This window comes from Hemicordylus capensis, chromosome 5 (assembly GCF_027244095.1).
Source record: "Hemicordylus capensis ecotype Gifberg chromosome 5, rHemCap1.1.pri, whole genome shotgun sequence".
NCBI classification, from domain to species: domain Eukaryota; kingdom Metazoa; phylum Chordata; class Lepidosauria; order Squamata; family Cordylidae; genus Hemicordylus; species Hemicordylus capensis.
The window spans coordinates 61,826,994-61,843,399 of NC_069661.1; the positions used below are offsets into that span (position 1 = coordinate 61,826,994).

General features: G+C 42.7%; 1 protein-coding gene across 1 annotated transcript in view; it reads left to right on the top strand.

Annotated features, from left to right (window-relative positions):
* The first annotated feature begins 219 nt into the window (after positions 1–219).
* EDNRA (endothelin receptor type A) overlaps positions 220–16,406 on the top strand; it is a 57,716-nt gene continuing 41,529 nt past the window's right edge. The window contains exons 1-2 of the mRNA XM_053254187.1: positions 220–658; positions 15,301–15,722. Coding sequence (XP_053110162.1) covers positions 15,309–15,722 — 414 coding nt within the window. The 5' untranslated portion in view covers positions 220–658; positions 15,301–15,308. The remainder of the gene's footprint in view (positions 659–15,300; positions 15,723–16,406) is intronic.

Consider the following 16,406-nt stretch of genomic DNA (forward strand, 5'->3'; position numbering starts at 1 on the left):
GTCACCAGCCACCACTGGCCCATGATTATGCCTGCTACATTCCCAACCCACATTCGGTTTTTGAGCCTTTTCCCCCTACATGCCTTTGAAAACACAAGTAGGGCAGGAACAGAGGGACAGGCCCTAGCAGGAGCGCCATCACGATTCCCCTGCTGTGTGCTTCTGCATTGCTTTCGGCTTCTCTTTCTCTGATGAATGAGTCACGTGCTGCTTGCCCTTCAGCCGAAGTAGCTGATGTCTCAACATCAATTGTTTCTCAAGCGAGGGAGTAGGACAGCTCCTCCTCCCACGCGGGCAGGAAATAGTTAAAGAAGTTAGCATTCCCTCTTTTGCTGGGGACGAGAGGGAGTTGGGGTTTTAACATTGGCAGCGTCTCCGTTTAGGCTGGCGGTTTCCTATTCTTTCTTTTTTTTTCTTGGGGGATGGAGGAGAGGAGGGGGCGAAGCGACTGCTCGCTCGCTCGCTCTTGATTAGCGGAGGACGCGGAGAGTCAGAATCCCAGCCAGCCAGCCAGACGGAGACAGGAGGATTTGCGAAGTCTTTCTTAGGAAAAGACACTCAGGCGAGATCCAGCCAGAAAGCAACTCCAACTTGCCCTGCGTGCGTCTTGCAACAGCTTCCCAAGCGCCGGCGTGAGACATCAAAGGCCACTTTCATGGTACGGCTCAAGCATTTCTCTTGCACGAAGCGCACAGCGGTGGGTGCATGCAGCCGAGCGCTTCTTTGGGGACCGTTTTTGTTTTGTCTGCACCGGGAGACGTGAGAGCCGCGAATGTGTGTGTGTGGTGGTTGGGGGTGGGTGGGTTAGCAGCTTAACTTATGCCAGAAGTTGGTGACGCTCTTCTTCTTCGCTTCTTCTGTTGTGCAGAAACAAATGGATCATCGTTTAGCACAACTTTAAAAACTCCCCCTTCCTCCTTTGGAATGGGGGTGCGCGCAGTGGGGCAAAGCAGAAAGGCAGCCCGTTATCCCGCAACGAACGACGCTATTTTTGCTTTGTCTGCAATGGAGCAGGGCAGGAGAGTTTGCGTCTGGCCAAACTCGACCTTGCACAGCACAGGAGAGGCGCGATATCTCTCTTCCAAAATACTTTTTTGGTTGTAAAGAGAAGCCGTCGCGGGAGGTTGCCAGGGGGAGTGCAAGAGCCGCCTGCTGAAGAGGGGCTGCTTAATCCTTTCCACTCTTGCATCTGCCAGTTAAAAATCGTTCCCCCCAGGTTGATTCCTCACCTGCGGAACTAAGGGTGGGGAGCAGAGAGAGCGGGTCTACGTCTGGTGGCCGCGCACATGGGCTGCCTGCGATTGTACGCGCACATGGGCTGCGATTGTACGCACACACATCGTGGAAGACGTTTCTACTCAAATGATGGATCTGGTCAAGTCAATACAAATTCGTTGCAGCCACAATACACTCTCGCTTGGGGGGATCCAGTGCTGAACACATTATGGTGTTAGGGAGAAACTTAACTTCTCTTGAAATCAATGGCACTTCCTATCATTTAAGTGCTTTGGGTGGGTTGTACATCATATTGAAGTCAATGGTGGTTTCTCACAGTAAGGCTGTGTTTTTCTTAACACATTTATTGAATAGCATTAGTTTTGGAATTTGTTGCACAATAATTTGATTGGAAGAGCATTAAGTTCCATTAATTGAATCTACTTCTAAGAAGATAAGCTTGAAGATTTTTTGAATTAACAAAACTTAGTATTTTAAACAAGACTTTTGTTCAATTGTAGTCACTATGGCCAAATAAATTTACATGCCAAATAAACTGTTTTAAAGTAGTCTGTATTTTGCAACCTTACTGTCTGTCTATGTTGAGGTGCCCTTATCTTCTTTTAAATTTTTGGTTAAAATTTTAACTTTATAGACTCCTGCAAATGTATTCGTTCTTTCCTGTGCATTCCAAGTTCCCTCCCTGGCATCTCCAAGATAGGTCAGAGAGGCACTCCTGCATGCAGCCTTGGAGAAGCCACTGCCAGTCTGTGTACTGTAGGCAATACTGAGTGAGATGGACCTATGGTCTGACTCAGTATATGGCAGCTGCCTATGTTCCTATGAACTTTAACTCGATACACAGCCTGGGTAAACCAAAGCACCTCAAATTGATGGCACAATTCAGTCCACAAAGTAAAGCAACTTTCTTTGGATTACCTTCTTAAGTCATGTACCTAGAGGTAAATTCTGATGAGATCAGTAACTGGGCAAAACCAAACAAGATTTACATCCTATTGGAACTGGTAGATTAATGTGAGTGCCCTTGAGTTCAGTGGGACACACTCAGCCCAATCCTTTGCCTGTTTGCTTAGAAGAGAATCCTACTGAATTCATTGAGATTTGTTCCCTAGTCAGTAAGCTTGATCCTCCTTGATTACTTGAGCCTCCCTATGCATTTTTATTCCAAAGTAAGTCTCACCAAGTCCAGTGGGACATACTCCAAAGCAAATGTGCATAGAATGGTAGCTTTAGTCATAGTTAGCTTTTGCTGAATTGTGCCCACCAGTAGGTTTAGGATTAGATTGTTAATCTCATTGCAGTAAACAGAAATGAATTGGTTTAAAATGCAAGTGTTTAGAGTAGATCTTGATCCTGCTCCAGATCAGTTTCAATCAACAGAAAGTAGCCTCAAATTCCTGTGAGTCTTCCGGTTAGTGTTATGTACACACAGTGGAATTATAATGTACACATTCAGTAGCTGTTATTTATCATTATATTATTTGTTATAACACTAAACAACCACACACATCATGCACACGCAGGGTATAGAGATACATTAATTGCTTAGACACACATACACACACACACACACTATATTCCCCTCAGGCCTAGCCTCTCTAACGCTATGTGACGACTTCCAATCTAGTTGGAAACAGACAGCTGTGAATAAAATAAAGTCCCTGGGCCTATCCCCGCTTCAGTTAGTTAACTTGGGGTACGACCCGGCCAAGGCACTCATCAAACAACGTATTACGGATATAGAGCGTCAATCTGACATAGGCAAGTCCCCTGACTTCCCTGTGAGTGAAGGACTCAGGTATGTCAACACCCCCTTGCCATACCTCACCCAATTGGAGGTCCCAAAGCATAGGAGGGCCGTTACACTGGCGCGCTGCCATGTGCTTCCCTCAGCCATGCTTGAAGGTCGCTATAGGAAGATCCCAATATCAGAGCACAAGTTCCCCTGAGGCTCAGGGCCAGTAGAAACAGCTGGGCACATTCTTCTGCAGTGCCTGTTCTACAGGGACATCTGTGCCTCCCTTATCTTACCACTATTACATGGCTATCCTGGGTGAACGGACCAGCTTTACACCTCTTGGCTGTTCTCTGATAGCAACCCTGCTGCCACCTACAGTGTTGCCAGGTTCCGTGCGGCAGTGATCAATATCTGGTGGAGGATGATCACGCATGCCCAGAGCCCACCTCTGTGAACTAGAGGACTGTCTTAGTGTGGCAACCCAACAACCTAAATTATTATTATTGTTTACTCAGTCGGACAGGTGTTATTGACTGGTTTGTTTTATCCAGACATTGAGTCATAGGAACATAGGAAACTGCCATATACTGAGTCAGACCATTGGTCTATCTAGCTCAGTATTGTCTTCACAGATTGGCAGTGGCTTCTCTGAGGTTGCAGGCAGGAATCTCTCTCAGCCCTATCTTGGAGAAGCCAGGGAGGGAACTTGAAACCTTCTGCTCTTCCCAGAGCAGCTTCATCACCTGAGGGGAATATCTTGCAGTGCTCACACATCAAGTCTCCCATTCATATGCAACCAGGGCAGACCCTGCTTAGCTATGGGGACAAGTCATGCTTGCTACCACAAGACCAGCTCTCCTCTCCTGAGTCCTTCCCAAGGACCTGGGATGGCTGAATTTTATTATCGATATTGTTGCTGTTATTATTATAGACATCGTCGCAGAATATAGGCTGTTCCCAGTAAAGTAGCTTTTTGTAATTGGCTGATGGTGATTTCTGTGGCCCCTATGGTGTTGAGGTGCTCTTCACGGTGTTTTGGAATTGCACCTAGGGCACCAATTACTACTGGGATTCTTTTGGTCTTCTTTTCAATTTGTCTTTCAAGCCTTTCAATTTCAATTTGTAGATCTTTGTATTTTGTGATTTTTTTTCTATTTCTTTTTCTTCTATTCTGCTATCCCCTGGTATTGCTATGTCAATTATTTTAACTTGTTTTTCTTTCTTCTCAACTACAGTTATATCTGGTGTATTGTGTGGCAGATGTTTGTTTGTTTGTAGTTGGAAGTCCCATAATATTTTTGCATCTTCATTTTCTACCACTTTTTTAATTTTATGGTCCCACCAATTTTTGGCTACAGGTAGCTTGTATTTTTTGCAGATGTTCCAGTGTATCATCTGTGCTACCTTGTCATGCCTTTGTTTGTAGTCAGTCTGTGCAATCTTTTTACAACAGCTGATTATGTGGTATTATTATTATTATTTTATTTATTCAGTTTCTACACCGCCCTTCCAAAAATGGCTCAGGGTGGTTTACACAGAGAAATAATAAATAAATAAGATGGCTCCCTGTCCCCAGAGGGCTCACAATCTAAAAAGAAACATAAGATAGACGCCAGCAACAGTCACTGGAGGTATAGTGCTGGGGGTGGCTAGGGCCATTTACTCTCTCCCTGCTAAATAAAGAGAATCACTACGTTAAAAGGTGCCTCTTTGCCAAGTTAGCAGGGGTGCAACTTCCTGGCTACTATTCTACTGGCTTATATTTTTGTGAATATTATATTATATCCTTTTAACACATATTAGCTCTTATTATTTTAGAATATAAGAACATAAGAACAAGCCCTGCTCGATCAGGTCCAAGGCCCATCTAGTCCAGCATCCTATTTTGCACAGTGGCCCACCAGATGCCACTGGAAGCCACAAGCAGGAGTTGAGGGCATACCCTTTCTCCTGCTGTTACTCCCCTGCAACTGGTACTCAGAGGCATTCTGCCTTTGAGGCTGGAAGTGGCCTATAGCCCTCCAACTTGTAGCTGTTGATAGACCATACAGTTATCCAAACGCTTCTTAAAGCCATCCAGGTTGTAGGCTGTCACCACATCTTGTGGCAGAGAGTTCCACAAATTGATTCTGTATTTTGTGTGAAAAAGTACTTCCATTTGTTGGTCCTAGATTTCCCAGCAATCAATTTCATGGGACGACCCCTGGCATTTTAAATGGTGACTGTCATGATTTCATATGTTTTAAATCTTTTAACACCTTTTCTTACTTTATAAGCATGCAACGCGATCTAGGGTACTGCTACATGGTTTATTCCTATGCTTCTTATTGCAGCCTTAGTTAAATCAAAATGTAGCCCAGAGTCGACTATGTCTCTTATTAGAGCCATAACTAGATTTTTAGTGCAGTCACATGCCTATTTTTTATATTTGAAATCATTTTATGTTAGTAGTGTATTTTAGCATCTTTTATATTTATTATTGTATATTTTAAATCACCTTATGATAGTCTTAGAATGTAAAATCTATTGCCACTTAGGTTTTAAAATGTACTTTATGCTGGTCTGTGACCGTAATAAAGATTGATTGATTGAATATATATATATAATCAGGCTCTGACAAATTTTCTTTAGATCTAGAAGCCAGACAAAATATTTAGGAGCTAGACAATGAACACTTGACAAAATTACCAAACTTAATGATAGACATTGTGGAAGCAGACGGTAAATTTACTTCTCTTGATCTTCTTTACAAGTAACATACAAAACAGAATGCTTGAGACAAATAAAGATTTTTTGAATAACTCTACCTCTGAATATATTAGTCTAAGTGCCATGGTTAAATTTCCAGGCAGCATGACTCCCTGTGCCTGGGGTTTCTCTGTGTATGTTTGTATGTATATTTGGTTGTCCTGAGTTCAAGTGCTATTGCTATTGCTATTCAAGAAAGTGAGTTGAAATAGAATTCAGGGGTGGGGGGACGACGAATGTCCGTGGCATTTAGAACACAGCGAAGTTCTGTTGTTCCGCCACCACCTAAAAAAGACACGTATAGTGATCCAAGCTCTTTTGGACAAAGGAAACAACAGCACTCTCTGTAGAGTCCCAAGCAAGTGTCATTACATATTAAGGGCCAGGCTATTGGAAGCAGAAGTGCACCTAGGTAATTTTGGAACCTGGACCTAAAGGCCTTTGGAGGCCCCCCTGTCCCCTGCAAATTAAGCATCATCATGCTCGGCTGGGTGACCACACCACCTAGGACAGACCAAAGAGGATTTGGGGGGCCCCAGGGTCCGTGGAGGCCCTGGACTTCAGCCTGGAAGTGCAGGGGTAAGAGCGTAGAAGGAGCTCAGGGGTAAGAGGTAGAAGGAGCTGTTCTGGGGCTATTAGGGAAGCAGGTGTAAGGGATTGTGGAAGAAAATACAGCAAGGACAGGAGAGAAAGAAATGGTGCATGGGCAAGGCAAGATAGCTTGCTTGGAAGAGAAACAGTGGAGGGAAGTGCTATTGTGGCTCTTGACCATATTAATTCCTCTGCCCCCAAACAGCATTCCAGTCTGCTCCATATTGAGAAACAATTTAAATATATACGTCTTAAATTTTTGGAACCAAAGGAGCTCAGAGTCCATCGTTAGGGCCAAGTGTTGGTAACAGCTTAATTTCCGTTAAGCTGATCTGAAAATTACAATTTATACAATAAGTAAGGCTCCCAGCTCCTTTGAAATTTGTTTCACACTGCTTAAAATTTATGACTTCCTAAAGGTTGTTTCTGTCTCATGTCCCATTGTCACAAGATGCTTACTGCTACCTATGAGAGGCTGTATATGGGCCTTGAGTGAGTGAAGCCCATTTCTACTGAAATTATACTTTTAAATAGATAGATTATTTGTTTGTAGGATGTTTTGTTCAGATCTGGAAACTTTCTTATTGGTTTTGCCAGTTGATTTCATGTCATGCTGATATCCCAGGAATATGGAATGGATTCCTCTTTGGGAGCCTAGCTCAGGGTGGGCTCCAACAGCCACCTGTAAGCACTTACAAAGTAGGAGAAGAGGAACTGAGGCTCGCCAGAAGCACACATGCCTGTAGGGTGTAATGTATGAACCCAAGCAAGTACAGTTTCCATTCCTGGTTATCCACGTCAGTGTCAGATTTTACCAAATTTGTCAAGCTGACTTTAAATCGTGGTTACAGAAGTCAATTTGCACTCTGTAAATCCTAAGGCAGAAGTGGGTAACCAGGACTGGGAACCTAATTTACATGGTTTCAGACATCACACCTGATGGCATGACCTCCAGTTCACACAGGCCGGTGTGTGAACCCACCCTCAGTGTCAGGACACATGCTTTGCATATACAGGATCCTAGGCAGGGGTGTAACTACCGTTAGGCAAGGGGAGGCAGTCGTCTTGGGGCCCCACTGCCTCAAGGGGCCCCCCAGAGGCACATCACATGACTCCCCACCCGCCCATGTTGCACCCCCTATGAGTTATGTTGAGTCTCTTGGAGAACGGCAGGAGCAGAGAGTAAAAAAACTAGATTCAATGTGAACTAGATATTCACCGTATTCATAATGGGGATGTGAGTGTGAGTGCACGATATATTGTGAAGTGTGTTTGTGTGTGTGTATCAGCGAGGGGCCCATTTTAAACTCTTGTCTCTGGGCCCCCTCCAACGTTGCTATGCCCCTGATCCTAGGTTCAGTCCTTGACAACTCCATTTATGGAATCCCAAATAGGAGGGCTGGAAAACCCTTGTGCTTTCCTTACAGAGAAGCTGCCAGGGGCAAACTACACATTCTACAGGAGATCTGTCATTGGATTTCTCAAGCTTTTTATTTTTCACCTTTAATGTAACTAAGTGGGCGGGGTGTGTGTGGACTCTGATTTAGATTGAAGTAGTAACTCTGAGGTGGTATGTGTGTTTTGTTTGTTTGTTTGTTTGTTTAAATCATGTCCTAAAGCTGCTGTTATCCCCATTGTGGGAGGTGGGGATTTTGTATTTTCCCCAAAGGGGACTAACAGCAATTTTGGGAAATGATTTCAGCTTGGAAAACAATCCCTTTCCGAATCTAAGAGCCAAACTAGATGTGCCATTAATTGTGTCATTGATCCTGTTGTGCTTGCTTTTTCTTCCTGTAAGTAGCAGGAAGGCAGTGATCTAGCTCAAGGACTACGATGCAGTGTGTATTGGGGTGGGGGGGGGGGGTGAATAGGGTGTCCTAGCGCTATCCTCTCACCATGGACCTGATTCAGATCACCTCCCTGCATGTGCTATTTGCCCTGGAACAAAAGCTTCCATTGGCTCCAATGAGTCAGGAGGCAATCCAGAGTGGGACCAGTGAGGGTAGTTTAATCCCCCTACCTTCACTGGTCCTGATCTTGATTGCTTCCCTGTGTGTGCTATTTACAGTGGGGGTGGGGGAGGAGGGTGGGCATCCCAGGGCCAATTATGTGACTCAAATCACATCTAGCTTGGCTCATAGTTCTTCAGTGAAGGCTTTTTCTACATGTCATACACTTCTGTGCATATCTTGTCGTCAACTTTTTTTAACCAAAGCAACCTTTCATTGATTTGCAGAATTCAGACGAGGAACAGCAGAGGGAAAGGTGCTATTTAACCTTTCTCCCTCTGGCTATATTTCTACTCAGAACCACCACCACTCCAGCTACTTTTTGTTCTATGGGGTGGGGGGCAGGCACATGGCAGGAGCAGTTAGGTTTAGCTGTTCAGTTGCTGTCAGTAGTGGGCTAAACACTGAAATAAAAATTGTCCTGTTTGACAAGCAGTGTATGTTAGCTTAACGTCTGTTTGGCCTGGTACATATGCTGGCTTAACGTCTGTTCCAGACAAATTGATGGAAAGCATTCTCAAGGATAAAATTGTTAAGCATATAGAAGAACCAGCCATGCTGAAGGAGAACCAGCATGGCTTCTGCAAAGGGAAATCTTGCCTCACTAACCATTTGGAGTTCTTTGAGAGTGTCAACAGGTGTGTGGATAAAGGTGATCCAGTTGACATAGTATACCTGGACTTCCAAAAAGCTTTCAATTCTCATCAAAGGCTTTTGAGAAAGCTTAGCAGTCATGGGATAAGGGGACAGGTTTAGTGTGGATTGGTAACTGGTTGAAGGACAGGAAACATAGGGTAGGTATAAATGGACAGTTTTCTAAATGGAGGGAAGTGGGGTACCCCAGGGATCTATACTGGGACTGGCACTTTTTAATTTATTCATAAGTGATCTAGAAGTTGGGATAAGCAGTGAAGTGGCCAAATTTGCAGGTGACACCAAACTATTTAGGATAGTGAAATCCAAAAGAGATTGCGAGGAGCTCCAAAAGGATCTCCAAACTGGGGGAATGGGCAACAAAATGGCAAATGCGGTTCAGTGTTAGCAAGTGTAAAGTGATGCATATTGGGGCAAAAAAACCCCAACTTCACATATATTCTGATGGGATCTGAGCTGTCTGTTACTGACCAGGAGAGGGATCTAGGGGTTGTGGGCAGCTCATTGAAAGTTTCGACTCAATGTGCAGCAGCTGTGAAAAAGGCCAATTGCATGCTTGAAATAATTAGGAAGGGGGTAGAAAATAAAACTGCTAATATTATAATACCCTTTTACAAAACTATGGTGTGGCCACATTTGGAGTGCTGCATATAGTTCTGGTCACCATATTGCAAGAAGGACATTGTAGAACCTGGAAAAAGTGCAGACGAGGGCAACCAAGATGATCAGGGGCCTAGAGCACCTTCCTTACGAGACAGGGCTACAACACCTGGGGTTTTTAGTTTAGAAAAAAGACGACTAAGGAGAGACATGCCAAAGGTCTATAAAATCATGTATGGTGTGGAGAAAGTTTATAGAGATAAATTTTTCTCACATAAAACTAGAACCAAGGATCATCCCATGAAACTGATTGTCAAGAAGTTTAGGACCGAAGAAAGGAAGTACTTCTTCACACAATGCACAATTAAACTATAGAATTCTCTGCCACAAGATGTAGCAATAGCCACCAGCCTGGATGGGTTTAAGAGGTGTTTAGATAAATTCATGGAGCACAGATCTATCAATGGCTACAGGACTGTCAATGCACAGGTCTATCAATGGTGTTTCCTTTAAGGCATGCACGTGTGTGTGCTCACACGTTTTTTGATGTCCACTCAGTTTTAGATCCCGCTGAGGTTGAATCAGGAAGGTCCCACTCTTATTGCATGTTCACAAACAAACAAACAAACAAAGTAGGAAGACATTGCCTTGATACTGCTGCCTAGAACAAAACTCATTCTGAACACAGATGAAAGCAAGTTTTTATAGTAAGGACAAATCTTCCTACTTTGTTTGTTTGTTTGTTTGTTTGTTTGAAATATTTATACCCTGCCCCTCCAGTGCACCACTGCTCGGGGTGGCTCACAACAATGAAATAGATACAAGACACAATAAAAGTAACCAAATAGAACAAATTTTCCTTTCATTATCCCCACAACTGAACTAAATTTGGTCCAAATTGGTTAGGCAGTTTACTAGTTAGCCCACTTGCATCTCATATGTTCATGCATCTGCCATCTTGAATTGGGTTGCGTGACATCATCACAAACTATGTGTTTGAGGTGTACCTGTGTGCCCCTACAACTTTACCAAAATTGGGTCCAGATTGGTTCCTACTTTCACCTCAAATGTTCACATGTCCACTATCATGAATCAGGGTGGATGATATCATTACAAACTAGGCCCTTGAGCCGTCCCTATGTTTCCCTAGGTCTGTGGCAAATTAAATTGGTTAGGCGGTTCAATTTTTCAATATTTGAGGTGCAATTGAGGTTAGCCCAATTGCACCTCAAATATTCATGCGCCTGCCATCTTAAGTTGGGCTGGAAGACATCATTGCAAACCATGCCACTGAGGTATTCCTGGGTGTCACTCACTACAACTGTACCAAATTTGGTTCAAATCAGCTAGATGGTCCACAAGTTAGCCCCCTTGCACCTCAAACATTTACGTGTCCACCACCTTTAATCCAGGTGGATGACATCATCACAAACTACGCCACTGAGGTGTCTCTATGTGTCACTCACTAAAACTGTACCAAATTTGCTTCAATTCAGTTAGACAGTCCACAAGTTAGCCCATTTGTGCCTCAAACATTTATACATACACCATCTTCAATTGGGATGGATGATATCATCACAAAATATGCCATCGAGGTGTCACTATATGTCCCTCCAGCTGTAGCAACTTTGGTTCAAATCAGTTAGGCGGTTCACAAGTTATCCCACTTGCACCTCAAACATTCACGTGTCCACCATCTTGAATCGGGGTGGATGGCACCATCACAAACTACACCACTGAGGCACCCCTATGCTCGTACAGTTGTAGCAAATTTGGTTCAAGTCAGTTGGGCGGTCCATAAGTTAGCCCACTTGCACCTCTGAAGTTTGTTTCCTCCTCTAAATACCAGTTGCGGGGGGCGGGGGGTAATATCAGGAGTGAGAGCATGCCCTTAGCAGTTGCTCAGCAATTGGACCACTGTATGAAACAGGATGCTGGATTGGATGAGCCTTGGGCCTGATTCAGCAGGGATGTTCTTATGTACAATCTTTGTTAGGGCTGTGAATTAAGGAGTGCAGATGGAAAGCAGTGTGTATGTAATCTATACATAAAATATTGCATACAGAATACAGGTCATAATCCATTTCAGTATTTCAGGGAGTTTAAGCATAATTAACTACTGGATTGTTGCTGAGACAGTCCAATTAGCTCTTAACCCTTTCCCATTGATATTCAGGAGATGTACAGCTTGATGCTGCGCCTGCTTATTTGGAAATAAATCTCACTAAATTCAATAGGGCTTAATCCCAAGTAAATATGCATAGTTTGGTTGGATCACAGCCTGAGTTTCCAATCTTCATATTGGCCTACATTGTCATTGACTATACCCTAGTTCGGATAAAAGTGACTATTTCCCACAGTGAACAGAAGAAAGATGATGCCTAATGAGGCATAAGAAGGGAATCACTGGTTGACGTCTAGGGATGTGCATGAATTGATTGTTTTTGTTTGATTTGTGTCCGAATCAAATCACCCTGTTTTGTGTCTGAATCTGTCCCCCCAAATCACCCCAGATTTGATTTGGATTAGATTCAATTTGATTTGGATTCGGAGGCCCTAGGGGCACCAAATTTGGGTGGTGGGTAGGTCTTCATGGGTGTCACCTACCACCCAAATTCAAAGGCAGTGGGGCACTTGGTTGATTTTTAATTATTTCTTTTAGTTTTTACTGATTTTGTATATTTCTGCCATAGGAAATAATGGGGATTCAAAGTCACCCTATCCTAACCCTAACATGGATTCCCAGCTTTATTTATTTTTTAAGCCCTTGTAGAAGTGGAGTTATTGAACAAAATGTGTGGTCACTATTTTTCAAGTGTTTGGATTCTTTGGTGTATAATAACTTTCCTTCATAATGAATCATTATGCTGGTGCAGCAGGGAAATGACGTGACTAGCAAGCCAGAGGTTGCCAGTTTGAATCCCCGCTGGTATGTTTCCCAGACTATGGGAAACACCTATATCGGGCAGCAGCAATATAGGAAGATGCTGAAAGGTATTCTACCAAAGACAACCACAGGGCTCCATGGTTGCTAGGAGTCAACACTGACTCAATGGCACTTTAACTTTATTTTATGAGGATTCATTGCACACCTTCATTTCTTCTGTTCATTTTGACATATTTTGGACAGTGCCAAGTGTCAACTGCCATGTGCCAACTACACACACCCCCATCTGCAAGGCAGTGGGGTACTCAGTTTGAGGGGTTTTTTTTAGGAATATTGAAGTGTTTAGATTCTTTGGTGTCTTCATTACACACCTTCATTTCTTCTGTTCATTTTGACCCCACTGCTTTGCAGGTGGGGGTGGGGAATTAGTGGCATCCCATCTGCCTCAACCCCTCAACCCGCAAGCCACTGGGTACTCAGTTTATATTTTAGGAGTTTTTGAGGTGTTTAGACTCTTTGGTGTGTAATGAATCCTCATAGGGATTCATTACGAGGAAAGATTATTAGACACCAAAGAGTCTAGACACTCTAAATTCCTAGAATACAAACTGAGTAGTACCCCACTGCCTTGCGAGTAGGAGAGGGGGTGAGGTTGGCACATGGCAGTTGACAGTTGGCAGTGTCCAAAGACAGTCAAAATGAATAGAAGAAATGAAGGTTTGTAATGATGCCTTATAGGGATTCATAAAACACTTGAAAAAATAGTGACCACACATTTTACTCCATAACTCCACTTCTATAAGGGCTAGAGCTTAGCTTTTAAAAAACAAAAAAACAAAACAAAAAGGAAGCTGGCAATCTGGTGAAATTGATACGAGGAATCCAAATCTCTAATTGAATCTGGTGTGATTCGATTTGGACCCAAATCTAGCCAATCAACCACAGGATCTGTTTGCTCTGTCTCCAAATCGCCTGGAATCAGCTAGATTTGGGTACAAATCTATTTATACCTGAATCGATTCACACTTCCCTACTGATGTCAATCTAATCATGACTTTGCTTCTGAATGTTGTCTTTTTAGCTTGTAGTAGCAGCTTTGCTTATGGTGACTAATGGTTAATCCCACATAAATCATACTTAGACATTCCTGTAAAAACAACTATTCCCTATTGTTGAAATCAATCCAATTAACTTCCATATAAATATATTTAGGGTAGATTGGGTGGATTTAGGAGGCCTTCAGAAACTGACACATATTGTAAACATATAATACACAGAAATAGGTTCTGTTTTATTAATATCAATATATTTCTAAATGTGCTAGCCCTATAATAACAGCTAACATTGTGATTGTCAGTGCACTGACATTTCAATTCTAATAATAATTTCTTGGAATGTTGGATCAATCACAGTAAAGATTTGTTTGCAGTTCATTTAGTGAATATGAATAATAAAAGCACAATTATAATTTTTTGTGTCAAAATGAATTATAAGGAAATAAGCTGAAATCCATCTGTATATGAATATATGTACTTAGAATGGCATTTTTGTGGGCAACAAAGATTATTTTATTTCAGTGGGTCTTTGGTGGATGCTGCTTAAATTAGATCTGTCTCCTGCTTTCAGTATTTAACTGCTGTTTTAGATTATTTTAGTAATGTTTTATTGTTTTCTTGTCAATTTATTGACTTGAGTTCTTAATAGTTGCCTTAATTCTATTTTTATAGAAAGGTGGAATAGAAGTATTAGAAATAAATATTCAGATTTATTATCTAGGATTTAAAATGCTGAATATCTACTTCTCAACATGAAATATGATAGCTGTTTTTATTAGTGTGCTGATGTTGGAAGATACAGATGGCCCTTGTTATTTGCAGTCCCAGCAACCGAGGTTTCACGTATCCGTGGTTGGGACATAGGGACCCAGTTTCTTTATCTGTGGTTTTAAAACAAAATTCGCCTCTCTGTGGTTCCTGGGTGGACAGAAATGACTTCCAGTGTCATTTCCAGCCACCATTTTGCAGCATGGAGACATTTGGTGGCTCTTTTTAAATTTTAAAAAAATATTCCCAAGAATTAAAAAAAATCTCAAAAATTTAGAGGATTTATAGGGTTTAGAGGGCCTTTCTGGAGAGCTGGAAAACTGGAGAGCAAGGTACTATGCTTTATCCCCTTTATTTCTCCATTTTTGGAACTTTTTTAAGCTCAAGGAACCTAAACCCCCTTGACTCAAGGAGGCTATTCTCACGTTCAGTGGAAACTGAGCTAAGGGAGCCCAACCCGGTTTCCACTGTGTGTGAGAACCGCCAGAGCTGCGCTGCTTCTAGTGGCAGCAAATGCTCTTGGGTAGCCCACTGCTTAACCCGGGTTTCGTGTGTGAGAGTGCCCGAAAAGCGGGTTAGAGGATCATGTGTCATTGTGGCATGGCTCCATGCCACACCTACTCACAAGTAGCCCCCCAACCAGGCAGCTACAACAAGCCTTCTGGCTTCAGGGGGCTCCCCAAAACCGTGCTGCCCCAACCAGCTCTGTGATAGAGCCGGTAATCATCTGGGCGGCCGATCTGGCTTCCCAGGGAGGGCTGGCTGGTTGTCTGAGGGGAGAGCGGGTCAAACCGGCTCTCCTTGCAGACCCCATTTTGGCTCTACACACGGATCATGTGTAGAGCCTTAAGTTTTCGTTATTCGTGGTTTCTGTATTCATGCTTATAGGCAAGAATGGAAAACTCGCAAAGAACGAGTGCCACCTGTATATGTTTTCCTGGTTTTTGCTTGTAGGTGTAATAAGTAGGACAGACAGTATTGAAGTATTGATAATGTTAATTTCTGGTGTTACAGACTTGAAGATGGAAGCCTTACATTTCAGGATGATCTTGGCACTTCTGTTAATGGGAATGGTTGCTGGAGATGATTCTGACAGAAATTATTCAAACCTGACCCACTCTGGAAATTATTTCTCTGCTGATTCTAGAACAGAATCTAGATTACTTCTCACGGTCAGTCAATTCAATTCAACAACGGAGCCGACAGCATCCTATCGCTCTTGCAGTCATCGTACTAGACATGATGTCAACATCAAATGGATCAGTACATCAATATTTTGTGCAGTTTTCATCATTGGGCTGGTTGGGAATGCGGCTCTGCTGAGGATTATCTACCAGAACAAGTGTATGAGGAATGGCCCCAATGCACTAATAGCTAGCTTGGCATTGGGAGACCTCATCTACATTATCATCGATATCCCTATCAATATATATAAGGTAAAAGCAACAACAACAGAGAGTTTACACTTTGGGCTCTTATTTTACAGTTTGAAAAATGTCTGGAGGTGTATCTTTGTGATTTGCATTTGTTTCACTCATGCATGCTGTTTGAAAGGCTAATGTACTACTCAGTGTCACTTCACATCCTAAATCCTCAGTTAAGCCTGTGAATTGTCTCTGTTGCAAAAAAAACCAACTGTGCTTGAAGTATTATGAAGTGATATGAAACTCTGTCCATAGTATTGGATATGTCATATACGATGACTCTTCCATACATACACATGCAGATAATCATTTAGTGCTACAGATTAAGTAATAGGCCCTTACATAAGTCTTTTAGAACCGAAGGATGAGAGTTACTGGGCATGTGGAAAGTGTTGGATCAGTCGTGGAGCAATTGCTGGTGTGCTTTTGCATGTTGCTGTGAAACATCCAAAAGAAGATCAATTCATGGATGGCAACTTGGAGTGTGCTGAAACAGACTGAGGATTCAGTAGTCACAACACATCCAGTAACCATATCCAGTTCTAAACCAGATTAAAACCAATACATTTACTTATGCATAATACATTGTGCAAATTATCTTGAGTAGAATATCACCAAGAGCCATTTGAGGGGCAGGGGGCATGAGTAGATGGTGTAGGATCGGCTCCAGATGTTCCTGGATGATATGGATTTTAT